The following is a 26530-nucleotide window of genomic DNA, read 5'->3' on the forward strand; positions in this document are numbered from 1 at the left end:
AAATTTAAAAAATAAAAAAATTTAAATCCACTTTTCTAAACTAAAAAGATACTAATTGTTCCAATCCCATGTTTTCTAACACAGTTATTTCTATAGGAGAATGCACACACTATTGCTAAATGCAAGTACTCTGGTCTCCATAGTCTAATACCATACCCAATAAAGAAGCAATTGTCATTCGTTTTCAAAAGAAAACCCTAACTTGTACATAAAGGCTTAACACGAGTGATAATTCTTCGAGATCCCTACACGTGTAAGGTGGTGAATTAAATGGTGTTGTAAAATACTGTATTCAACACCAATATCACAATATTGGGACTTTATTATTTTACTATTCCACTTCAATATTAAATGAAATGACATCTTTAACTAATTTTATAAATAAATTATTATTATTTCTCAAATTTCATAAATATCCTTTTAGTCAAACTCTATTTATGGTATTAAATTTTAATCATTAACTTGATTTTTCTATATAAAAATAAAACTGGCCCTCCAAAGTTTTTGGAAACTATATTTATGGTACTACTGTATATAGAAAAATTAAAGATGCCTTCCCCCAAAATTTTAAAATTTCTATTTATACATTAACTTATGGTTATTATTTATTAAAGGTGATTTGCAAATAAATTTACTTGTAACCCCTTAAAAGTCCAATCAACTTTTTATTTTTAAAAATTCAATTTAGTAAAATATTGTTAATTATTATTGTAATTCTTGATATATACATATATACGCAACCATATAAGAAAAATAGATTATAAGTGTTACAATAATAATTACTAATAGATAGGTTATTGTATAAATGAATTATTATTCAATGATCTAGTTTATAAATTGCTTAAATTTCCGAACAGTGTTTACCACTATTCGATCCCCTCCCTCAATTTTTAGGAGCTACAAAAAAAATTGTAATTGACATCTTCAATGAACAACACAATTGAAAAGATATGAAATTGAAAGATTATTAGACTTTTATCAACTACATAAAATGAATCTAATATTTTTAATCCAATAATATTTTCTTTACCTCTCCAGGCCGAGAGAATTTTAGTCTCTTGCTTTATTTGCCCGCAAAATATATATATATATATATATATTTCCAATAATTAATACAGTAATAATAAAAAAAAAAAGAAAAGAAAAGTAAGACAGCCCAAACTCAAATAACCAATTGCTTGCTCTTCCGAATTATTCTCTCTCTCTAACATTGCTTACTCACCCTCTAATACTCTTTTTTTTTTTTTTTTCTCTCTCTCTCTCTCTCTCTCTCTCAACATTGTTGCCCACTATACCTGCATCTCCATTCTCTCTCTCCTCTCTCCTCTCAATCTCTCTCACATGTCAGTCTTTGTGATGCTCGCAAATGGAATTCAACTAGCAAGACTCACAAATCACGCTTTCTTGAGATCTTTCTTGAAATACCCTCTTGGTAAATTCTCATACTCTTTCTCATTCTACAATCATACATGTATTTCTGTGCTTAAATCTGCTCTTCAACTCTCTCTGTCTCTCTCCCGCGCGTTCTCATTTCTCTCTCAATATTATTCAGGTTTTTGATACGCAATGGCGAACAGGAGAGGATCATCAGGTGCGGCGGTTCAGAGGAACAGATGCTGTGGATGTCAATATCCGTGGCCGATTTTTGCCTGCGTTTGCTTGTTCATGGTGACGATGGTCGTCTTAGGAGGACTCAAATCTAAAACTTCAATTGGTTAGTGTGTGTGTGTTTATATATTCATGTTCATGGGTTTGAGAACATCGGTGTGGATCTTACTCTGTTCATTTATGTCATTAGAATTTGGTATTCGGTTAATTTAGCTGGTTTAGTTTAGAAGAAGACTATTATATGTTTTATTAATATTGGGTTGGTTATGCCTTTCACTGGTTTTAACTTGTATAATTTCTTTGAATGCTACCACTGAGGGAATGTTTAATTGTTTGCGGTTTTATTCATGTTGTTTGCATTTAGGGTTTCAATAGCATATATTCGAATTTCTTGGAATCAAGATTTGTCTCTGGGAATCAAGCATGGAGTATGGAGATGGGTGATAGAAACTTCTTGAGAGAGCTATTTGGTTAATTTAGCTGATTTAGTTTAGAAGAAACGTGTTAAATGTTTTACTGGTACTGAGTTGTTTATGCCTTTCACTGATTTAAACTTATAAATTGTTCTCTGAATGCTACCACCAAGGGAATGTTTAATTTTTTGTGTTTTTATTCATGTTGTTTGTATTTAGGGCTTTAATAGCATCGAGTCGAATTTCTTGAAATCAAGATTAGTCTCTGAGAATTAAGCATGGAGATGGTTAATAGAAAATTCTTGAGAGAGCTTAGTTATCGTTTAATACAGATTTACCAGGGATGAAAAAAAGAATGTGGCTATAGGCAGTGGGAGAAGTCTTGATAACCTATAATTTGTCAGAAAATATGGTCCTAGACAGGGTAAAAAGGATTAGTGTAGCCCCAAGTAATAGAGATCGAAAAATTATAGTGTTATTAAGTGTGTTGAAAACGAAGCTATTTATACCTGACTACCTGAGGATGGGAGATCGATTTGCAAATTTTGGTGAGAGTTTTTGCAGTCAACATGTTACAATTGCATTGGGATATCAAGGGGATTGGGAATAACATTTCTCTGAAATTAATTGTTTGAAATTTAAAAGAAGAGGCTATGTCATTTTTTATGCGGGTTTACATATGGTAAATGAAATATATGATGGAAACATTTCTGATGCGAATGGTGATGGAGAAAAGCTTTAAATAGCTGGTTTAGGAGATCTGTTTTTTGAACTATGTCTATGTCACTAAATGGAAAAATTATAAATCTAAAATTATGTTGGGGAAGTGCAGTGGTGCAAAGTGCTATAAGTGACAATCCATCTAGTTCTAAGTTTTTTAAAATGAGTGAAAAGGGATAAAGAAATAGTGAAATGTTAAAGAAAAGATAATAATTATTGAGTTGAAGCATTTTGTATGATTACTTGCATAATAATTGGGTACAAGCAAGAGTGAGAAGATACTTTTCCAATATTGGTTCGAGTAAAAGGGATCCCTTAAATACTCCATATTTTATGTGTAAGTAAGGATTTTTTTGGGACCTTATCATGGTGTCTTGGTGGAAGATTATGATGTTTAGAAGCTTGTTCTGCCTAATATTACACGTGGATGAAGTATTCCTTAAGATTTTTTGGGACCTCATTTTATTGTTGCTCTAACAATTAATTTTTAATTTTGCCGGTGAAAGCTATAATATTTTTTGGTGAACATGGTAACATAAGTTCCCATGAGAATCCTTTTCAAAATTAATCTCGAGTCTAGAAGGAAAACAGGGTGGAGGTGTTGGTCGTGGAGGAAATATGAAAATTTAGCTAGTTGATATCGACATAAGAAATGGGATGGAATCATTTATTTACAAGGTTTAAAATGAGTACTATGCATGAGGCTTATTCTTTGCAGGAGATGATGTATAAATCATTAGTTTCATCGGGCTGCATTTTTATTTGAATGTAATTCTATCAGCTGCAAGACTTCTCATCCTTATATTGTCGAGTTTCTGGAGATGTGAAGAATGAGATTCCACACGTACCCTCACTTTTAAAGGGAAGACCAAATTCTTTTCGATATAGTTATTCTATGATTAATTTGGTGAATTACAAATTATCCCTTTGGTCCTTGGGGCATTTCGGGGGCTTGTTTCATTTATTATAAGTTTTTCAGTGAGCTTGAGTGTTATCCCTTTGATGGTTTAAAAAATTCAGTGTTCATAAAAAATTTCGTGATTTACTTGTTTTTTCATGAGATATTTTCTACGAAACGAATGTATAACCTTGTGCCATAATCTTCTCTGATGTCAACTTTTGCTCATCAGTTAATTCTTTAGAAAGGAGAAACCACTTCAGTATCTAATTTTTTATTTCTTAATGATCTCCCTTTCACTTTGCTTGGTATGTCTCTTCGTTACTATATATCGGGTACTCTCTCGTTTGCAGTTCTAGTACCTAGATATTATGATATACGTTTCTATCAATTGTCTGTCTCTTAGTTTTCTTCAGTTCCTCTCTTTGTTATTATATATCAGGTAGCGTTAAATTATTATTTTTTCTTCTGCTGCAGATGGAAATGATATAACTGATTCTAGTAAACAGGTAGACTTCTTTGCTGCTTATATACATTGGATTATAATTCCAGGCTGCTGTTATTATTTACTGAGAAAGAACTTTGAGCTGTGCAGGATGTAGAATGGAGAGAAAGGCTGGCATTGCAACATGTTAAGTCCCTCTTCTCAAAAGAGGCAAGTTTGTCTTGATAAAGATCTAGTTGTTTGAGTTTATCTAGTTATTGTGCTCCACCGTCCTCATATTTTTTCTAATTTCTGATAGTTTCTTACTTTTTGCTTTCTATCTAATACCTATCACACTAATTAAGCATATACTTTAGGTGATTGATGTCATCACGGCCAACACAGTTGATATGGGACCTCTGAGTCTTGATTTTCTCAGAAAAAACAATTTGTCTGCTTCATGGAAAATTGTTGGACAAGAAACTACTGTTGAGAATGATGCCACTTCTTCTGAGGTTAGGATGGTTATCAGGCTCTAATTTTGAATTTTCTCTTAATTATTTTTAGTACCTTTTGTTGATGCAAAAATTATGTCAGCTCAAAGTCATTGATTCTTGTTTTTGCTTGTGTAACTGTGCTTATAGGTGAACGAAACAATTGTAAATATCAAACAAGAAACTCCAAAAGTCAAAGAGAAAGATTCTTCAGGCGGTAATATCTTTCTTATGACATCAAACAAATATAAAACCACACACACATACACACACAAATATGAAAATGTTTTTATGTGTGTGTGGTTTTTTTTTTTTTTTTTTTTTTAACTGCTTTGCTTGCATATTTATATAAATTAAGTAGATGAATCTTTTATCCCTTGCAGATGATCGTTCTCAGTTTGTTGATACAGCTGATAGACTAGCACGAAGGGTAAATTCATAACGGATACATTATGTGCTTTATTTGTACATAATTCCTTTGCATTACTTTCAAATTATTATGTTCTGGAGCAATAATGAATTGCCAAATGGGAGAAAAGGAGATAAACATCTTCAAACTTATGTTTATTATCTGCATTGCATCCCCTTCTCTTTCAATTTCATTACCTTCAAAGGTTCTATTTTGATCTGTTTAAGCTTTTCTGCAGCAATTGAGAGAGAGAAGACGTGAAAAGCGCGCAGCTGACTTGGTGAAACAAGATGATGAAGTAAATGTAAAGCTTGAAAATGCAGCTATTCAGCGTTCCAAATCAGTTGACTCAGCAGTTCTGGGCAAATACAGTATATGGAGGAAAGAAAATGAGAATGAGAACTCTGATTCAACAGTACGCTTGATGAGAGATCAAATGATTATGGCAAGAGTGTATATAAGCATTGCAAATATGAAGAACAAGCATGACTTGGCTCAAGAACTACAGAGTCGCCTCAAAGAAAGTCAACGTGCTTTAGGGGAGGCAACTGCGGATACTGACCTACATAACAGGTACTGGGGAGTATAATGTCCTTGTGCATGAGTTATCGTTTGCATTTCTTCCTGTTCTATGTATTGATAGTTCTGGAACTTTCTATTTTGTTTCATCTAAAATGTGTTTACAGTGCACATGAGAAAATGAAAGCTATGGGCCAAGTGCTTTCAAAAGCTAGAGAGCAACTGTATGACTGCAAACTGGTCACTGGAAAGCTGAGAGCAATGCTTCAATCTGCAGATGAGCAAGTTAGGAGCCTGAAAAAGCAGAGCGCATTCCTGAGCCAGCTAGCAGCCAAGACAATTCCAAATGGAATCCACTGCTTATCCATGCGCTTAACGATAGAATATAACCTTCTTCCACCAGAGAAAAGAAAGTTCCCTAGAAGTGAAAATCTGGAAAATCCACATCTTTACCATTATGCCCTCTTCTCAGACAATGTCTTGGCTGCATCAGTCGTTGTCAACTCAACCATCGTTAATGCCAAGGTAGAAGACTCTACGTATATCATTCTGATATCTAAATTGCTAGGACTCTGCACTATATCATTCCAATGTCTGAAGCACTTCATTTTCTACATTTTAAATCTCTGTATTGACTTCCCTTAAAACATTTGTTAGTATTAACTTTTTTTGTATGAGGAAATTTTCCTCTTAGAACCTGAACTTCTTGGGCTTGTGACCCTCATCATTTTATGGTTTTTATGGCCTGAAAACTAAAAACCATCAACCATAAAAAAATTCGCATCATATATCATCATTGTCAAATATTCCTTGTCTTTTTATGATTGGGATTGGCCATATGAATTCTTTTTTTCCCCACTCTTTTCTATAACAAGTTTTCTCGCCAATATTATTTTTCTGTATAAAATCATTTCTAATGATTCATCCCACAGTGGTCATTCTTTCTGTCTTCCTACCTTTCATGCAAATTAGTCTTTCTTTTCTTCTCGGTGCATCTATAGGTCTTCTTTTTATATGTTCATACTAAGTCTATTTTCTCTTATTCTTTTACTAATTGGCTTACTCCTAATTTTATTTCACATGTTGATTGGTGACCCTATCTCGTCTGGTCACCCCTATAACCCATCTTAACATCCTCATTTATGCTACGTGAATTCATTATTCCATTTTTTTTTTTTTTTTTTAAAGCTCAACATTCTGCACAATATGAAATGGTTGCTTAGTAACAGTTTTCTAAAGTTTTCCTTTTAATTTATTCGTTATTCTTTCTATCGCATTAATCACCACTAGCTTATCTCCATTTTGTCCAACATGCTCCAATTTTACTAATTATATCACCATCTACCTTACTGATCCTAAGTATAAATAATGGTCACTTTAGATAATTATTTGGTTTTGAATGGTGATCACTATATTATCAATATCTGACTCTTTACTAAATTTATATCAAATATATGCATCTGAAAAGATATAGATGACAGATATTTTCTCCATTGACTCGCACCAAAGAAAATGCAAGAGATTTTACAAGAAGGCAGTTTAGAACTGTTATTTATCTTGTTCTTGTTCATATCAATATTCTTGAAAGTGGGTTCCACTTGTGATGGAACTTTTACCATCAAACATGTTCCATGTTTGTAGCGTCTAGCCACTTTTTTTTATTATTATTTAAATGTCTCTATTGTCTAGCCACGGTGGTTGAGTAGTCATAGCTCCAACTTGATGTTTACAGTACAAATTTTGCTTCTCTCCTTTCCTAGACTAAATATTCAACTTGATTGAATTTCAGGAGCCCGAGAAGCATGTATTCCATCTGGTTACTGATAAATTGAACTTTGGAGCCATGAACATGTGGTTTCTGTTGAACCCTCCTGGAAAAGCAACCATCCATGTTGAGAATGTCGATGAATTTAAGTGGCTTAATTCATCCTATTGCCCGGTTCTGCGGCAGCTAGAATCTGCTGCCATGAAGGAGTATTATTTCAAGGCAGATCATCCCACCACACTCTCTGCTGGCTCTTCTAATCTGAAGTACAGGAATCCGAAATATCTTTCGATGCTTAACCACCTCAGGTTTTATCTCCCACAGGTTTATCCTAAGTTGGATAAGATCCTTTTTCTTGACGATGACATTGTTGTCCAGAAAGACTTGACTGGATTGTGGTCAGTGAATCTCCATGGAAAGGTGAATGGTGCAGTGGAAACCTGTGGTGAAAGCTTTCACCGTTTTGACAAGTATCTGAACTTTTCAAATCCTCATATTGCAAGAAACTTTGATCCCAATGCATGTGGATGGGCATATGGAATGAACATTTTTGATCTTGAAGTGTGGAAAAAGAAGGATATTACAGGCATTTATCACAAGTGGCAGAATATGGTTAGTTGTTCAAATCCTCGCATCTCCTTTTATGTTCTCTGTTTTCTTGTTCCAAGTAGAAGTTAATGTGCATTAACACCTCAATAATTTATCTCCAGTAGCAGGTTAGTACTGAGGCGTTTTTTTAAACTAAAAATCAGTCACACCAGGGGTTTTTGGTATTACTACAACAGCACCCGGATTGCTGTAATTTTTTCAGAGAGAATAGGTTTTTTTTTTTTTTTTTTTTTTTTTTTTTTTTTTTAATTAAATCTTTAAATTTTTATTGAAAACAATTATAGGACCTCTGTCAACAGCCTTTTGTCTTGTGTGGTTGGTATGTGCCAATGAACTTTTTGCCACTGTGACCTCTGCAATTTAAAATGATACGACTAACAACAGATTGTATTCAATTTCCAAACATTCTGATTTTTTCCTTCTCTTGTTTTTGTGGTGGGGGATCAGAATGAAGATAGGGTACTGTGGAAGCTAGGGACTTTGCCTCCGGGACTGATTACATTTTATAAGCTGACACATCCACTCGAGAAGTCTTGGCATGTGCTTGGTCTGGGTTATAATCCAAGCGTTGATCGGTCAGAAATGGAGAAGGCAGCTGTTATACACTATAATGGGAACATGAAACCATGGCTAGAGTTGGCAATGACTAAGTACCGTTCGTACTGGATCAAGTATATTAAGTTTGATCACCCTTACATTCGAAGATGCAAACTGAGTGAGTGATAGAACAAATGAACAATAAGGTACTATCAAATGCTCTCCCTCTCATCCAATTGAACGGTTTGCTCGCTTTGATTAGTTTAGGACAAGGGATGGAAGTTTGCATGTTCCGTGCTGTATTTTCTTTTCGTATTTCCTACATTTTTTATTCTTCTGTATAATTCAATTTAGTTGTTTTTATCATTCCTTCTTCATACGCTGTTGACCTGCTACAGCTCCCTTTTTTCCTCAATTGATGTCGAGTTATGTTTCTCATTATTAGAGGATCTGAATGTGAATTGTGACAAATTCTTTGGATGATATATACCTTACACTTTACACAGTGTTTCAATATTCTTTGGATTTCCCTTGTTTTAATTAATAGTGTCAGTTGTTGGTACCAGAACCCTAAAAAATGGATAACATGAGTGACTACTTGAGAAGGGTAGATTGTTTAGAGATTGTTCTTGTCTTTGTTTGGCACTGAATAGGGAAAATGAATGAGAATGAAATATAATGCATGGTTGAGTTCTCTTTCCTTCTCTCTTCCTACCTTATGATTTCAAATGATTGGAGTCGGTTTTTAAGTTCTGAAATTCTACAGAATACAAAGAATGACATGTTTTGGAAGAATGACTCGGGATCATATATGTTCAATGAAATAGCCAACTGAAAAAATACAACAACATGTGAGAGACAAGCCTCGATCCAAAGAGAAGAATCAATCCATTCATTCATCCAGTGCAACAGGAGAAAGTAAAGGTTTACCAGAGAAGAAAGCTTCGAAATTCCCGACGATAAGTTCATATAAATCCAGAAAAGATTCATCCGTAAAAACAGCTCGGTGGGGAGTTAACACAACATTATCCATTGCAAAGAGCTCTTTCGGAACATGAGGCTCATTCTCAAACACATCCAAGCCAGCACCAGCAATCTTCCCTTCCACCAAAAACCGGACTAGTTCTTTCTCATCGATAACAGCCCCTCGTCCGATGTTAACAATGACTCCCTCCTCCCCCAATGCCAGTAAGACATCCTTGTTGATCATGTGATGTGTTTGATCAGTTAAAGCACAGCAAATGACAAGGATATCACAATTAGCTGCGAGTTCACACACATCAGGATAATAAGTGTAGGAAACAGATGGTTTCTTCCTCCTCGAATTGTATGAAATTATGCACCCAAAGGCCTCAACCCTCTTTGCAACTTCTGACCCAATATTTCCTAGTCCAACAATCCCAACTCGCTTGCCTCCCAACTGAAATAATGAGTCAACATAAATCCAAATTGAAAAAAAAAAAAAAAAAAAAAAAAAAAAAAGGGTATATATATATATCAGTCCCTCGCTAACCACTATAATAACTTGGTAACAATTATCTACTAATAATAGTACTTAATTTACTGCCAAAAAGTTAAATGAAATTGTATTTGGGAGTCCAAAATAGTAATTTAAACACACACACAATATGGAGAGAGAGAGAACCTTGGAACCAAGAGGGTAGTCTCCTTGGATCGGCCAAAGGCCACCGCGAACATACCGATTAGCGGCCGTGATTTTTCTGAGAACATCAATCAACAGTCCGAGCGCGACGTCGGCCACATCGGCCGAGTAGATGGTTCCGGTGTTGGCGATGGAGATTCCCCTGCGGCGGCACTCCGGCAAGTCGATCTGGTTGAGGCCGGCGCTGGTGGTGACGATGACCTTGAGAGACGGGAGGAGGCGGAGGACGTCGGATTGGACCGGAGTGCCGACGGAGCAGAGCATAGCTTGCACTGAACTGGCATGGGTTGCGAGGAATTGTTCAGTAGGCATCGGAGATTCCCATGCTTTCAGCAAATGGAACTTTTCCGAGAATTGTTTTCCGTAGTCACTGAAACCAATTGTTGGGCGAAGAACCAACACAACCTTCGGAAGCTCTTGTTCTTGTTGTTGTGTGTACGCCATGGTCGATCGATTTGGGTGCCGAGTAGTCACACAATTGTTGGAATTGAAAAACTTCAACTTCACATTTTGTTGAATTGAATTACATTCTTCCCTCTCTCTCTTTCTGTTTGTCTATTTCATACCAATTACTTTCGGTCAGATTCCTACACTATCTTTTTCCCCAAGCCAGGGTGCTAAAAACAACATCCTTTTTTTTTAAATTTTTTTTTAAGCGAATGACATCTATTTATTTTTCAATTTGAAAATGTAATTGATAAAAAAAATATTTTGAAAAATATAAAGTAGGCGAAGAAGATATTGGTTTCCAAACAATTTAACACCTTTGGCAATGGTAATGCTGAACAGATTTCTATCACATTAAGCACGATTGATAATGCAATTTAAGTATACTAAAAAAAAAAAAAATAATAAATAAATAAATAAATGCTTTAAGGGATATAGATATCACTTATCTAAGTTAAAATTTTAAAAAGCTATCAATTTATTTTATTTTATTTTATTTTTTTTTAATTACTACATAAAAACTTCAAATACTTAAAATTGAGCTCTTATAACTCTTATTACTTAATTTTTAGTTTTATGAGGCCATTATTTTCACGGAATTAAGAGAGAAAAAATTTGGGTTTGTTTAGAAAACATGAAGAGAAATATAATGATTTGGAGGGCTATAAAAGAGTCAACAACCTGAATTTCTTATCCTTTCAAATGTGGATCAAGAGCGAAGGTTCAAATGCGGATCAAGAGCGAAGGGTAGGAGAACTAGCCTTTGCCTAATACAGCTTTCTAAAAATAGTTGTCAAAATTTCAAAAAATACTTTTTTTTTTATTGCTTCCCAAAAATAATAAGAAAAATAATAATATTTTCATTGAAACAATAATCAAAACTCAACATATATATATATATATATATATATATATATATTGACAAATTACTCCCACAACATTCATTCTTGGGGAGATTGGAATCCTCTAAGGTCTCTTAAAAAAAAGTGAGAATTATTTGCCAAAAAAAAAAAAAAAAAAATGTTTACATTTCTTATCACAACCTTGTTTTCTTAACAGAAGCATGTACTGGTTCCCCAAGCCAGAAAATGCTACTGCGTATTAGGGATGTTACGAGAACCTCTCAAGTCTCTTAAAATAGCATTATAAGAGTATTTAGTGACCCCATAATGTCAGTATTTGTATATAACTTAAACACAGTAAAGTTTTTTTAACCATTATTAATCTAAGAGCTGTCAAACAATATGCTGTTTTTGTTTACAAGTCTCAATGGTTTCTGAGGCAATAAAAAAGAGAGTTTATGTGACTTTGGCCGGGAAAATTCTAGAATACCCTGGGGTACCTTACCCCCTGGTGTGGGGCCCATCTAAATGGATGATCAAACGGCTGGATATTCCTAGGGTATTGTAGAACTTCTCTAATGTTCATTTACATGGTTCTCTTTATGCCAGAAGACATAACTGCCACCATGTAAAGAATGACATGTTTTGGACGAGTTGACTCAGGATCATATATGTTCAATGAAATAGCCAACTGAAAAAATACAACAACAGCAGCATGTGAGAGACAAATTAACCTCGATCCAAAGGTTTAGAATCAATCCATTCATTCATCCAGTACAACAGGAGAAAGTAAAGGTTTACCATAGAAGAAATTAAGCTTCGAAATTCCCTACGATAAGTTCAAATAAGTACACATATTTCCTACTACAGAACGTAAAGAATGACATGCTTTGGAAGAATTGACTCAGGATCATATATGTTCAATGAAATAGCCAACTGAAAAAATACAACAACAACAACACGTGAGAGACAAATTAACCCCGATCCAAAGAGAAGAATCAATCCATTCATTCATCCAGTACAATAGGAGAAGGTAAAGGTTTACCAGAGAAGAAAGCTTCAAAATTCCCGACGATAAGTTCATATAAATTCAGAAAAACTTCATCCGTAAAGACAGATCGATGGGGTGTTAACACAACATTATCCATTGCAAGGAGCTCTTTAGGAACATTGGGCTCATTCTCAAACACATCCAAGCCAGCACCACCAATCTTCCCTTCAACCAAACACCGAACGAGTTCTTTCTCATCGATGACAGCCCCTCGTCCGATGTTAACAATGACTCCCTCCTCCCCCAATGCCAGTAAGACTTCCTTGTTGATCATGTGACGTGTTTGGTCAGTTAACGCACAGCAAATGACAAGGATATCACAATTAGTTGCGAGTTCACACACATCAGGAAAAAAAGGGAAGGACACAGATGGTTTCTTCTTCCTTGAATTGTATGAGATTATGCAGCCAAAGGCCTCAAGCCTCTTTGCAACTTCTATGCCAATGTTTCCCAGTCCAACAATCCCAACTCGCTTGCCTCCCAACTGAAATCATGAATCACCATCACTCAAATCAAATTTGGGAAAAAAATAAATAAAATTACCAGTCCCTCATTAACCACTATGGTAACAATTATCTACAAATAATACTTGATTTACAGCCAAAATTTATAATGAAATAGTATTTAGAAGTATTACCAAAGGCTTTAGCATAGTGTTGCTTCCTCAACTTAAATTCTAAGGTAGAAAGTTGAAGTTTCAAAGTTCTCATAGGGACAAGTGAGTGTTTGAGTGTATTTTTTGTCAAGAAAAAAACAGAGTAAATTTCACTTTGTTCCCGAGATTGGTCGATATCTCACATACTCTCCTTGGTTTCACAATCCCACTTACCTCCCATAACGTTGTGATTTATGTAACAGATTCTCTCTTACCGTGAGGGCACCCAGTGGAGACAAACAAAATTTGTGGATTTTAGAAGCACAAATTTAGTTTTACCTCCTAATGACTGAAAACATTTCACGGGTAAAATGATAAAATAACACAATATGGTTATCAAGTCAAAATAGTAATTTGTCCATACACAAATAATATCAAAATTTAATGTGTTGCGTTTAATATCCAAAAATTTGATACTACCTAGTATTTATTCCCTATATTCCAAAACTCATCTCTCTTTCTATTTCTGGTTGTCCTAAAGTTTGTCTTGAAAAAATCAAGTAAAACAATTATTATATATATACTGCAAATAGATGACAACAGTTTTAGTAAGTAAATACCACTGGAACATCTCTCGAACAAATTTAAAACACACTAAATCTAGAGACAAAGAGCTAAATGTCCACAGTTTTAAAGAAGTCCTAATTAGAGATCAAAAACAACTTCTTTCAAGAATCATAATTCATCGATATATATGTGTGTGACTGTGTGTACTATATAGTACATATAGTGTATAGAGAGAGGGGACCTTAGAACCAAGAGGGTAGTCTCCTTGGATCGGCCAAAGCCCACCACGAACATACCGATCACTGGCCGTGATTTTTCTGAGAACATCAATCAACAGTCCGACCGCTACATCGGCCACATCGGCCGAGTAGATGGTTCCAGTGTTGACGATGGAGATTCCCCTGCGGCGGCACTCCGGCAAGTCGATGTGGTTGAGGCCGGCGCTGGTGGTGACGATGACCTTGAGAGACGGGAGGAGGCTGAGGACGTCGGCGGGGACGGGAGTGAGGCCGGAGGTGAGCATGGCTTGCACTGAACTGGCATGGGTTGCGAGGAATTGGTCAGTGGGCATCGGAGATTCCCATGCTTTCAACAATTGGAACTTTTCCGATAATTCTTTTCCATAGACATTGAAAACCCTTGGTTGTGGACTAAGAACCACCACCTTTTGAAGCTCTTTGGGCACTTGTTCTGTGTCCGCCATGGTCGATTTGGGTGCTGAGAAGTGAGTATCAGTAAGTAGTGGATTTGGGTGTATTTCATACCAATTATTTTCTGCAAGGAGGTCAGATTCTGACACTACTTATTCCCAAGAGTGGGTCCCTACAACTTCATCATCAAAAAAAAAAAAAAAAAAAAAAATCTTAATATGTAAGAACAAATTTTTTGAGTTAACAAAGATGAACCTTTTTCCTTTTTTCTCTTTTTTTTTTTTACTTAGCAATAAGAAAAACAGTCACATGACATCAACAAATACATTCATAAATGATCGTACAAAGGCAACAAAGTCCAACAAAAAAAAAAAAAGGCAAACAAATCATGAAGCGATAAAATAAAAATAAATAAAAAGCTTTAGATTTATTGAGAAACAAGCCACTGCTCAATAACAGAAACCACTAAAGAAGAAGAGCAATAACGGGAATAACTCACAAGTCAGATTATCATCAAGGCAATAGTTCCAAGGCTACATCCATAAGGCGCATCCGACAAGGAAAAAAACACTTAAATCCCACACAAAACAAAATCAAGGCGGGAACAACAAAAATCGACATAGATAAGAGAATCTAGCCGGAAAGAAAACAACATATTCATCCAGTCGAGCCGAAAACAGCCAAAACAGAAATAGATCTAGCAAAACAAAAACAAAAGCGACGTAAAAATCATCCACAGAGCGAACTTATTATTACACGTTGAATTTATTTAGCCTGTAAGAGGCAAGAAATGTCACCTCCTTACACCCATGGAAGGGAGTGGGGAAAAAAACAAATGGGGGAGATGGAAGGGGAAGGCGGGTAGAGCGAGACGGAAGAAAAAGTAGAGAGAGAGAGAGAACACACTGATGTAACAAAGATTAACCTTCGCTAAGGTCGTTTCCAGTTAAAAAAAGAGAGTCAGGACACATTTAATATCTACGTGTGATTTGCAAAATAGATTAATAAACATCACATCAGCAAGACGCTCTGTTTTCATGGAATTGAAAAAAAAAAAAAAAAGGGGTTTGTTTTGAAAAAATGGAGTTATTTGCCCTAAAATATATATATATATATATATATTTGGAATTCTGCAAGTCTCTTCGAGAAAAGTGGGAGTTATTTGCCAAAAAAATAAATTAATAAAAGCAAAAAAATGAACATTTCTTATTACCAACTTTCTTTTCCCAGCAGAAGTATTTTCTGGTTTTAACTTTTTAACACTAGGAAATGCTATTAGGGATATTTTAGAACCCTCTCAAGTCTCTTGAAAAAGCATTGTGAGAATCTCTAGTCTCTTAAAAAAGCATTGTGAGAATATTTAGGCTTGCGTTGTTTGTAATTATGAAAACAGTTTTGTTCTGTTTTTTGTTCTTAGAAAACTGAAAACAACATAAAAATTAGGGTAAAGTGCAAAAAACCCTCCTGAACTATTATGATTTTGCAAAAAATCCCCCTGAACTTTAAGAAACCCCCCCGAACTATTATTTTGTTGCATTTTTCCCCATTCCGGCAATTGGGTTGATCGGAAAAATCAAAAGACAGATATACCCTTACTAAAACGACGTAGTTTTTGAAATATTGAACTTAACTAATTTAAAGACGCATTTACCCTCACTAAAACGACATAGTTTTGGTAGTTTCTTAGCTAAATAATTGAGGTGGCAAATTGTAATCTCCGAAACCAATAGGAAATCGACACATGTATCACAGAGTCCCACAAGCCCTCGTCGTCATCATCATCAAGGCCATCAGATGTTTCAGCGACAACGTCCTTTCACCACGGCACCAACTGCATCTTCCGAGCCGGTTCCATCGCCGCGATCAACACCAATGACCCGGATCACCAAACTGGAACTCACCCACTCGCTCTGGACTCACCACAGCACCAACTGCCTCTTCCAAGCCGGTTCCGCCGCCGCTATCAACACCAATGATCCGAGTCTCCAAACTAGAACTTGACCACTCGCTCCGGCTCACCACGATGCGTTTCAGGAGGGGGACGATAAAGGTAATACCAGAATTTCACTCACGAAGGACCTGATCAGAGTGAGCACATCAAGATTCTGTCGCCACGAGTTTTGCCGTTGAGTCAACTCATTCACTTTATGTACTCGAAGATGGTTGTTGTGTTGAGTCGGGGCGAGTTGAAGCTGCTAGTGTCGGATTTTACGACGGCGTTTAAGCAATTTGCTGCACACGGGCAGAAAGGATGTGATTGAGCAGGAGGAGCGACAATTAGGTGACGAGTTGACTAAGCCGGCTCGGATTAGTGTGCACCGATTCAGGAACACGTCGTGCAGAGATGATTCGTGCACCGCTTCGATTTCTTGAGTTTCAAAACAAAGACAGAGAGAGGGAGAGGAGACCACAACAAACCGAGACTGATAGAGATGATTTGTGCCCACGAACGGATATTGAGCGTGATTGAGGTGTTTTTAGGTGTTTACATGGATTTTTTTTAAATCAGTGCGTTATGAAGAAGATGATGAACAGTTATATATATATATATATATATATATATATATGTCTCTATGTGTTTTGATATAATGGTGTGTTTGCAGTTTGGGTGTTTAAGAGGATTTTTTATTTATTTTTTAATTAGTGCTGTGAAGAAGATGGTGAACAGTGAAAAATATTTAATTGTGACTCTACCGGATTGCCAACTAGAGCAAGAGAGATAAATAGACGATGACGACTCCGTCGGATTACCAACGCGTCGGCGAGCTTGATTTTGTCATTGAACTTTGCTAAATCCCAATTTCTTGTTTTGGTAATATATTGGGTTTTTTAAAATTTAATTCCTAGGTGTCATATGATTAAAATTCTCATCTTGATTTTCTGTAGAATTTCTCAGAAACCAATTGGAGCATTACCCTACGCTCCACAGTTCTCCTTCCTAGGTTTGGCCATAGAGAATTTTGTGATGGATTTGCTTGGTGATTGTGAAAAAATATTCATGGGGTTTTGCGATTGGGTACGTTTTCGATTGGATTTTGCAAATCAATTCTTGTGATTGGGTTTGGTAAGGGGTTGAGAATTTTGCGATTTGGTTTGCTTGTGATTGGGGTTGAGAATTATGCCGCCTGTATCACCAATTCCCGAAATTGGAACTGCCACAGTGGAGCCACGGAGGCCGGTGGTGCTCGTGGATTCGCAGAAGAGAGGATTCCTACTTGTCCACAGCTTGATTGCCTGCGCCGAGGTAGTCCAAGAAGACAATCTCAAGCTCGCCGACGCGCTGGTGAAGCACACAGGGTTGTTAGCGATGTCGCAAGCCGCTGCGATGAGAAAGCTCGCGAGCTACTTAGCTCAAGCCTAGCTCAAAGAATTTACAAAATTTACCCTCATCGTAGCATCAGTGCCTTCGCCCGAATCGCATCATCATTCTGGATCCTTAGTTTCTCATCACCAAGCATAATGATACATGGTTTACGTATGAACAAAAAGGGTGTTATAGTCTTTTAACTATCATAAGGGCTTTTTGTCATTTAATGAAAAGAAATCCATCATGTGACATGTAGGGGTTTAAAATTTAATCTCCGATCGCCGGATTGGGTAAATTTTAACCAATAAGATAGTTTCAGGGGATTTTCTGTTAATTTAGAAATTCAAGGGGGTTTTGTGCTCATTTGGGTATAATTGAGGGGGGTTTATTGCACTTTATTCTAAAAATTATGCTTGTTTAATTTTCTGAAAACTGTTTTTTGAAAATTTAATTATAAAAATGTCTATTTTCAGATAACAATAATCTTCTAAAAATTGATCTTTCTTTTTTGAATTTCTAAGAACTGTTTTCAGAATTACAAACTAAACATTTATTTTCTTTCTTTTCTTTTTTGAGTTAAGAGGCAATTTTAAGTACCAAGTTTTTTTCATTTTTTAAGTAGTAAGCTAGTGACCCCACAATGCCACATATATGGCATGTTTGGAATGTTTTATGATATTGTTTTTCTAATATTGGTTTCAAATTTGTCCCATATCATGTTTGAAACGGTTTATGTTGGTTTGGAATAATTTGTAACATACAAATTGGTGATATTGCGTGTTTTGGTACTGTAGCAAAGGAACTAAAGCAAATTTTCGAATTTCCCAAAACAAATTTTCATTACTAAACATGATTTCGATTTCTACCCAAACCACTCCCTTGCAACAAAAAAAAACATATTGCATGCCAAAATGCCCATAACTTCAACTCAGAAGAGTGTTTTTAAGCAGAGAGCTGTCAAACAATAGGCTGTTTTGTGCTCTGTTTTGTTTACAAACCTCAGTTGTTTCTACTGCAATAAAAGAGAGAATTTATGTGACATTGCCCTGCAACAATAAAAATGTTTATTTACATATATGGTTCTCTCCATGCCATAAGAAGACATAACTTCCACCAGATGGTTATGATGCACATATTTCATACTACAAAGTGCAAAGAGTAACATGTTTTGGAAGAATGACTCATGATCATAGATGTTCAATGAGATAGCCAACTGAAACAAGAAAGGGTCTTGGTTAAAATACTACTACTACAACAACAACATGTGAGAGACAAACCTCGATCCAAAGAGAAGAATCAAAACATTCATTCATCCACAACAGGAAAAAGTAAAGGTTCATTAGAGAAGAAAGCTTCCAAATTCCCCAATACGAGTTTGTATAAATCCAGATAACCTTCTTCCGTATAGACAGCTCGATGGGGTGTTAACACAACATTATCCATTGCAAAGAGCTCTTTGGGAACATCGGGTTCATTCTCAAACACATCCAAGCCAGCACCAGCAATCTTCCCTTCAACCAAACACCGGACGAGTTCTTTCTCATCAATGACAGCCCCTCGTCCGATGTTAACAATGATTCCCTCCTCTCCTAATGCCAATAACACTTCCTTGTTAATCATGTGATGTGTTTGGTCGGTTATTGCACAGCAAATGACAAGGATATCGCAATTAGCTGCCAGTTCACAGACACAAGGATAAAAAGGGAAGGCAACAGATGGTTTCTTCTTCCTTGAATTGTATGAGATTATGCAGCCAAAGGCCTCCAGCCTTTTTGCAACTTCTAAGCCAATGTTTCCGAGTCCAACAATCCCAACTCGCTTGCCTCCCAACTGAAATCATGAATCACCATCGCTCAAATCAAATTACTATTATATATATATATATATATATATATATATATATCAGCTCCTCATTAACCGCTAATGTAACTTGGTAACATTAACAATTACGTACCAATAATACTTAATTTACTCCAAAATGTTAAATGAAATGGTAAACTTTTCTATTTTTATTTTTTGTCCACGATGGGGATGTTGGGTATTTTAGAGCACTCTATAATACATCACTAGACACATGCAGTCTTCCTATTTCACATTTACCGAGTAATTACCGAAAAGAATTAAAAGTATTTAGAAGTCCAAAATAGTAATTTAAACTCAATATCATAACTTCTGGCAGATTCTTTTGAACTCAAGGGATGAGAAGATATTAAGTACACACCATCCATACCATTGTCATTGGTATGCCCATCTAATAAAACGTACCTTATTGTATTGATCAGCTTCATGTTTGCATTTTTTATACATAAGCAGAACAAATTTCATAAACTAATATGTTGTTTGACATAACATGCTATGTATGGTGCATCCAATGCCACTAAGGTATGGCTTAATGTCCCAAAATTTGATAGTGTTACTCCTTATTCCAAAACTCTCATCTCTCTTACTATTTCTTGTTGTCCTAAAATTTTCTTGAAAAAGTAGATGTCAAACCATTAATATACATACCATAAATATTTAGTAACAATTTAAGTATGGAGGAAGTATATATAATTGTAACTTAATGATAGTGTGGAGCCCGATAAATATTATACACTAAAGTCAAACTCCACCGATCCAACTTATATATATCAAATTTTTTGCGAGTGTATATAGTGAAATCCCTACAACCATAGCCATAATTTTTCAGTGAACCAAATAAAAATTTGTGTATTCTTATTGCGTGTATTTGTTCAATTTTTTATTTATTTTTGTTTAATTTCGCAACTAGAACAAATTTCTAACACAAATTAAACTAATTTAGCAAGAGCTCAATCTCCACAATTTTTAGAAAGCCATATAAACAACCCTGAAAAAAAATTAATAATAATCATTTCGGTCCGTCCAACTCTGAAATGCTGACAAAAAATAACTCCACCATTGAACAATTCGACTTAGAATGGTAGAGCTAAGTATTATTTTTCATAAAAATAATAATAAAAAAAAAAGCACTTTCAAAAATCGTAATTCATACGAACATACCTTGGAACCAAGAGGATAGTCTCCTTTGATCGGCCAAAGTCCACCACGAACATACCGATCACCGGCCGTGATTTTTCTCAGAACATCAATCAACAGTCCAACTGCTATGTCGGCCACATCGGCCGAGTATAGAGTTCCTGTGTTGGCGATGGTGATCCCCCGGCGGTGGCACTCCGGCAAGTCGATGTGGTTGAGGCCGGCGCTGGTGGTGACGATGACCCCGAGAGACGGGAGGAGGCTGAGGACATCGGCGTGGATCGGAGTTCGGCCGGAGCAGAGTATGGCTTGCACTGAGCTGGCATGGGTTGCGATGAATTGGTGAGTGGGCATTGGAGATTCCCATGCGTTCAACAATTGGAACTTTTCTGATAATTGTTTTCCATAAGCTTTTAATACATTTGGTGGGCCAAGAACCAACACCTCCTTGGGCACTCGATCTTCTTGTGATTGCTGTGTGTACGCCATGATCGATTTGGGTGCTGAGAAGTGAGAATGTTCAATTGTTGGAATTGAAAATATCAACTTCGCTTATTTGAATGGAATTAGATATTTGCTTTTTTGGAAGCAGCAGCCCCTTGACTAACCAAGCTACAAATCCAGCGTGCTACAATAGGCCCCACACAACAATTACATTAGTTAGGCTAAAGTGCAAAAAAAATCGCCCTCAACTATGACTATGAGGATTTTGCAAACAACCTCCTCTCCTACGTCTCCCTTCAATTATTAACAAAAAAAAAAAAAAATTATCAATTTTGAATGCATGTGCACGTGTAACCTGTGCAGAACAATGGGACCCATGTGGGTTTCAATGCATGTGCACATGCAACCTGTTCGGTTTGGTATTTTGAATTGTCTAAGTACTATTTTTCTTATTTATATACTTCGTAATATGATGCTTTTACAGTTAAGTTAGTTGATCTTATTTAGATATGTTGTTTAATTATTAGGTTAGTGCAGTAACTAAGTTTTTAACAAAAAATAATGTTGAGTGGTATCTTCTTTTAATTTTAATTTTAGACAATGGGATTAAAACCCTTGTAATTCAATTTACAATTGCCAAAAGTTATCCTCTCATTTATGGGAATGAATGTAAAGCCCTTGTAATTCAATTTACAGTTGTATGAATATAGTTAAGTGTAGAAAGTATCTCTAAAATATATTTACAATGCGTATCACACTTTTTACGTACAAAAAATATACCTAAAGTTTTAATTTGGTACAAATAAATCCTCTGAAAATTTTAAATCTTAAATTGACTAAATTACCCTTACTAAACCATTTTATAAAATATATAGAAATAAGTAATTTTATAAAATGATCGAAAATGATACTATTAGAGAACATCCCTCATAGGCTAAAAACACCTATAAAGTTTCAATTTGATACAAATAGGCCCCTCTGATAAATTTAAATTCTAAGTTAACTAAATTACCCTTATTGAACCATTTTATAAAAATAAATAAATTTATAAAATGACTAAAAATGATACTATTGGAGGACACCAGCAATGGACAAATAAAGATAAAAATAAAAAATAAAAATAAAGATACAAATATAAAATAAAGAACAAAAATAAAGTAAAAACTAAAGAAAACAAATCTAATCCAAACGCTAAAAACCAGTGCGCACTGATAACTCTGAAAACCAGTGCACACTGATAACTTTGAAAACTAGTGTAAACTAATATTGGGATTTTTTTTTTTTTTAAACAGTGATTGTACGAAAAAATAAAATAAAATAATTTTTTTTTAGTAAAGCACAGTAAATTGAAATCTAACAAATTTAAATCTTTATTCTACAAATTTAGTAATGTGCACATAATACCCTTATATTATGAGATTAGTAACATATTTTTTTCTAGTTGGCACTCACACACTTATGAGATTAGTAACATATTTTTTTCTAATTGGTACTCACACACATTTATCTCTTCTTAAACTTGAATTTCTGACATTCCTTTAGAAAATAAGAGACTGATACCGTTAGGTTATTGACCCGTTGATGAGATTAATAATATATATATATTTTTAGATATTTTTCAAAAGTAAAAAGATAAAATAAATATTACATCTATATATTATCAAACACTAATTTATATTAAAAAGACATTTCCACACAAGGTAGAAAAATTAAGAATATTTTTTGCACGCTTTATTTAAAGGGAAAATTACATATAAATGGAATCAAAGTTCCATATTTACTTAGAGGCTGAGTCAAAGTTCCATATTTCTCTAAAATGGATTGCTGAGGTGGCACATGGTTTTTTACTGTTTAGAAATTGTGGTGCCTAAAATACCCTTCCGCGAAGGTACTACTTTTTCTTCGAAGGTACTACTTTTTTGAACTGAAGGTACTACTTTTTGGTGTCCAGGTACCATGTTTTTTAAACACCCGCGAAGGTACTACTTTTTCTCCAAAGGTACTACTTTTTTAAACTGAAGGTACTACTTTTTTGAAATGAAGGTACTACTTTTTTGTTAGGGAAGGGCATTTTAGGCACCACACTTTTCTAAACAGTAAAAAACCATGTGCCACCTCAGCAATCCATTTTAGAGAAATATAAAACTTTGACTCAGTCTCTAAGTAAATATGGAACTTTAACTCCATTTATATGTAATTTTTCCTTATTTAAACGTAGTAAAAGTGATCCGGCTGTTTGCTGCACTTGCCTTAGCTTTATATAACTTTATTCATGTGGTGTTGGACGGGGGGGGTCTGTTCTAAGACATGACAGGACTAGTTTAATGCTATGAATGGTTGTGATTTGACTTTTGGCCGGTATCAGGATGAGAAGGACAAAATAGTCTTCTCATTTGGAAATAACGTGAGAAATTCAAGTGGACATTTGTGTATGTGTAAAAATTTACTTAATTATAAAAGATAAAACACTATTAGAGGATCGGGTTTATGAATTGAATTATTTATTAATAATAAATCAGATATGAATTTACTCATATGTAATCCACCATATTATCTTATTAAATCTGAAATTATGATTCAATCGGAATCTAATCCATTTATAGACTTAGTTGACAGAAGGAGAAAGTAATAAAAAAATTAGCTGCCCTAGACTTTGTTATAATTGAATTAGTGTCCATGCCCTAAAAGAGGAGTGTAGAATATGGGAGCAAGCGCATAAACACATTATTATTATTATTATTATTATTATTATTATTATTTTCATTTGAAAAGTACAAAGGTCAAGCCAAAGTGACCGTATAAAAACATAAATCAAGTCATACAAACCATGAAGTAAAACAATAAAATGAAGAACAGGTTTCAGATTTGTTGAGAAAAAGCCATCGCTTTAGAACGGAAACCATTAAGAGAGAATAGTAGTAATTGGAGTGACCAAATGTCAGGCCATCATCAAGATAATAGTTCCAAAACTACATCCACAAGGCGCCTCCACACATCCAACCCGGCACAAGATCAAATCAAGCCAAGGAAAACAAAAATAGACCTAGATCAGAGATCTAGCCGAAGGGAAAACAACAGATTCACCATGTCGAGCCGGAAACAAACTAAACAAAAGCAGATCTAGCCACCTAAAAATAAAAAACGACGTGAAAAAACTACCCACAGGTCGAACTTATTGAGACACGCCCAGGTTATTAACCTGTGGGAGGCAAGCAAAAGTCACCTCCCCACTCCCATGGAAGGGAGTAGGGAGCAAATCGGAAGGGTAGGAGTGGCTGTGAGAGAGAGAAAGGGAAGAGAGAGAACAGAGGAAAAGTTAGAAGCGCGCAGAAAACACATTTAAAATATGTTTACCATGCATATCACATCTTTTATATGCAAAAAACTCTTCTAAAGTTTTAATTTGGCTCAAATAGGTCCCTCTAACAAATTTAAACCTTAAGTTGATTAAATTACCTTTACTGAATCATTTTATAAAATATATAAAAATAAATAATTTCGTAAAATAATAATAATAAATGACACTATAGAAGGATACCCATTTCGTGCAAAAAATACCTCTAAAGTTTCAATCTGGTACAAATATGTCCCTCTAATAAATTTAAACCATAATTTGACAAATTATCCTTACTGAACCATTTTATAAAATATATAAAAATAAATAATTTTATAAAATGACCAAAAATGACACTATTTGAGGACGCCGACAATGGACAAGTAAAGATAAAAATATAAAATATAAATATAAATATAAATACACGTTGTACAAACAAATTTTGTTGTCTGCAAATAAGAACAAAATATGGAGCAAATAATAATATTTTATTAATTTGTAAAATTGGAGTACAATCCTCTGTAATAATATTCTTTACAAAGAATAAGGTCTTCTGATTCGATCTCCTTTTTTGTTGGTTGGATCCAAGGGCTGCACGAGCTTAATCTTGAATCACCGTAGAAGTTGATGAAGAACGGCACGATTTGATGTGCTTGTTGTTGATCACCTTGGAATTTGATTAAGAACGACACGATTTGATGTGCTTGTTGTTGATCAACGTGGATTTGATGAAGAATGGCACGATTTGATGTGCTTGGTGTTTTTCGCTTTTGAGCAGAGCTTCTGTATTTCTCTTTGAAATTCTGGATTTCTGAATTGTGAATACCCTCTGGATTTATGGACTCTAAATTTTTAGACCTTCTGGATTTCCGAGTCTCTGAATTTCTGGACTCTAAATTTGTGTACCCCTTCCTTTTTCCTCCAGGCCTCTATTTATAGGTTTCTTAGATCTATAGGATGATGACACGTGTCATCGCTTGATAAGGATAAAATCATAACTGGGCCGGACCGAATATATTATGATAATTTTCCTTAAAGACAATTATTCCAAATATATTTTATTAGGAATAATTATCTTTTTCTGTTTAAGGGCATGGAAATAATGGTTGTTTCCATGGGATGAGTGATAGGAGGCTTAACTGCAGGTTTTGGAGATTGAGTTAGAGAGAGCTCAATCTTGTCAAGTTGGTTACCAATGGTGCGTAAGTATTGGTTGGTGTAATTATTTTGTTTAATTATTTTCCTGGTATTGGAATCAGCTGAAGTACTGGTTTTTAAAGGAGAAGCAGTGATTTCAGTTCCCTTGTGATCAATAAGCACGTTTTCTAAAGGAGGATGGGAAGAAGAAACTGTAGTTGTATCAAAAGTTTTCCAATTAACTTTGGTAAGGACATTGACTTGGTTATAACAGTTTTCTAGATAATCAAAAATTTTGATTTCCAGTTGATGCTCTGTCATAAATCTTTGCCAATGGCGGAAGACTCGTTGTTGCTCTTTTTTAGTATGATTTTTGCGAAAGGATTTTCGCTTTTCTTTGTTACTGGGGGACGAGTATTCATCATATAATTTTGAAAGATTATACTTAAAAGGTTTACTAATGGTAGTTAACTGAGGGTTGATTGTGTTGAATTCTCCAATGAGATCAGAAGGAGTATGAGAGGTAGGTTCAGATTTATGTTTAGGAGGTATATAACATGGGTGAACAACTTGTTCTTCGATTTGAATTCCTTTTAACTTGGTGTCTTGTGGGTGTGGACGGAATCTAGAATTTTTTCTTTCTAGAGAAGGAATTTCACTTTCTCTATCCAGTAGATGTGCATCAGATCTATTGGAAGAGGTAGAGGGACGAGACCGAGTTAGAAGGTGTTGTTCATCAAAGCTTATTCTGACTGTTCCGTCAATAAATTCCTGAATTCTATCAAGGTTAGTAGCATCATTTTGTATTTTTACTGGATGGTTTTCGTTTTCAAGGAACCATTCATTGGGCAAAGAAATATCTTTCTAAGCAATGGATTTCTTGAGTTGGATATTAGCATCTGGAGTGTTTCCTTCAATGAGTAGGGTGTGACCTTTAATGTCTTTTTTAATGGCTTTGACATTAAGGTTGGTTTTTCTGGTTTGGTAATAGATCCTGTAGATCAGACCTAAGGCTTGTGATCCAGGGAGCATCTTGTAACCAGAAGTTTTTACATTAAGGGTTAAAGCTTTTAGTAGATGGGGGTCAGTGAGACTGAGAG

At 35.1% G+C, this 26530-nt stretch overlaps 4 protein-coding genes across 4 annotated transcripts; 1 reads left to right on the top strand and 3 right to left on the bottom strand.

Annotated features, from left to right (window-relative positions):
• The first annotated feature begins 1237 nt into the window (after positions 1 to 1237).
• Positions 1238 to 8912, top strand: LOC132299069 (polygalacturonate 4-alpha-galacturonosyltransferase-like). The gene is made up of 11 exons (XM_059795518.1): positions 1238 to 1432; positions 1553 to 1714; positions 4117 to 4148; positions 4235 to 4294; positions 4441 to 4578; positions 4708 to 4774; positions 4941 to 4987; positions 5205 to 5539; positions 5653 to 6010; positions 7275 to 7862; positions 8307 to 8912. Exons 2-11 carry the CDS (start codon positions 1567 to 1569, stop codon positions 8580 to 8582), a joined length of 2049 nt encoding a protein of 682 aa, XP_059651501.1. The 5' UTR covers positions 1238 to 1432; positions 1553 to 1566; the 3' UTR covers positions 8583 to 8912.
• Positions 8913 to 9138: 226 nt separating this feature from the next.
• On the bottom strand, positions 9139 to 10726 carry LOC132299071 (glyoxylate/hydroxypyruvate reductase HPR3-like). Its single transcript, XM_059795520.1, has 2 exons — positions 10042 to 10726; positions 9139 to 9816 (listed from the first exon to the last, which is right to left on the bottom strand). Exons 1-2 carry the CDS (start codon positions 10501 to 10503, stop codon positions 9289 to 9291), a joined length of 990 nt encoding a protein of 329 aa, XP_059651503.1. The 5' UTR covers positions 10504 to 10726; the 3' UTR covers positions 9139 to 9288.
• Positions 10727 to 12066: 1340 nt separating this feature from the next.
• LOC132299070 (glyoxylate/hydroxypyruvate reductase HPR3-like) lies at positions 12067 to 14345 on the bottom strand. The gene is made up of 2 exons (XM_059795519.1): positions 13803 to 14345; positions 12067 to 12883 (listed from the first exon to the last, which is right to left on the bottom strand). The coding sequence occupies exons 1-2, from the start codon at positions 14262 to 14264 to the stop codon at positions 12356 to 12358; spliced, it is 990 nt and encodes a 329-aa protein (XP_059651502.1). The 5' UTR covers positions 14265 to 14345; the 3' UTR covers positions 12067 to 12355.
• A 4220-nt stretch (positions 14346 to 18565) lies between these two features.
• LOC132299072 (glyoxylate/hydroxypyruvate reductase HPR3-like) lies at positions 18566 to 21177 on the bottom strand. The gene is made up of 2 exons (XM_059795521.1): positions 20540 to 21177; positions 18566 to 19348 (listed from the first exon to the last, which is right to left on the bottom strand). Exons 1-2 carry the CDS (start codon positions 21002 to 21004, stop codon positions 18824 to 18826), a joined length of 990 nt encoding a protein of 329 aa, XP_059651504.1. The 5' UTR covers positions 21005 to 21177; the 3' UTR covers positions 18566 to 18823.
• Between the last annotated feature and the right edge of the window lie 5353 nt (positions 21178 to 26530).

Source organism: Cornus florida, unplaced genomic scaffold (genome assembly GCF_030987335.1).
Source record: "Cornus florida cultivar Cherokee Brave unplaced genomic scaffold, ASM3098733v1 CherokeeBrave_3.0.0_Hap2_Chr03, whole genome shotgun sequence".
NCBI lineage: Eukaryota > Viridiplantae > Streptophyta > Magnoliopsida > Cornales > Cornaceae > Cornus > Cornus florida.

What these genes read in the sequence shown, in the direction of transcription:
- LOC132299069 (XM_059795518.1), top strand. Translation starts at nt 1,567, where the DNA reads ATGGCGAACAGGAGAGGATCATCAGGTGCGGCGGTTCAGAGGAACAGA. An exon ending in CAACCATCGTTAATGCCAAG is followed by an intron (nt 6,011 to 7,274) that starts GTAGAAGACTCT and finishes ATTGAATTTCAG; the next exon opens with GAGCCCGAGAAGCATGTATT. An exon ending in ATCACAAGTGGCAGAATATG is followed by an intron (nt 7,863 to 8,306) that starts GTTAGTTGTTCA and finishes GTGGGGGATCAG; the next exon opens with AATGAAGATAGGGTACTGTG.
- LOC132299071 (XM_059795520.1), bottom strand. Translation starts at nt 10,503, where the DNA reads ATGGCGTACACACAACAACAAGAACAAGAGCTTCCGAAGGTTGTGTTG. An exon ending in ACTACCCTCTTGGTTCCAAG is followed by an intron (nt 9,817 to 10,041) that starts GTTCTCTCTCTC and finishes TCATTATTTCAG; the next exon opens with TTGGGAGGCAAGCGAGTTGG.
- LOC132299070 (XM_059795519.1), bottom strand. Translation starts at nt 14,264, where the DNA reads ATGGCGGACACAGAACAAGTGCCCAAAGAGCTTCAAAAGGTGGTGGTT. An exon ending in ACTACCCTCTTGGTTCTAAG is followed by an intron (nt 12,884 to 13,802) that starts GTCCCCTCTCTC and finishes TCATGATTTCAG; the next exon opens with TTGGGAGGCAAGCGAGTTGG.
- LOC132299072 (XM_059795521.1), bottom strand. Translation starts at nt 21,004, where the DNA reads ATGGCGTACACACAGCAATCACAAGAAGATCGAGTGCCCAAGGAGGTG. An exon ending in ACTATCCTCTTGGTTCCAAG is followed by an intron (nt 19,349 to 20,539) that starts GTATGTTCGTAT and finishes TCATGATTTCAG; the next exon opens with TTGGGAGGCAAGCGAGTTGG.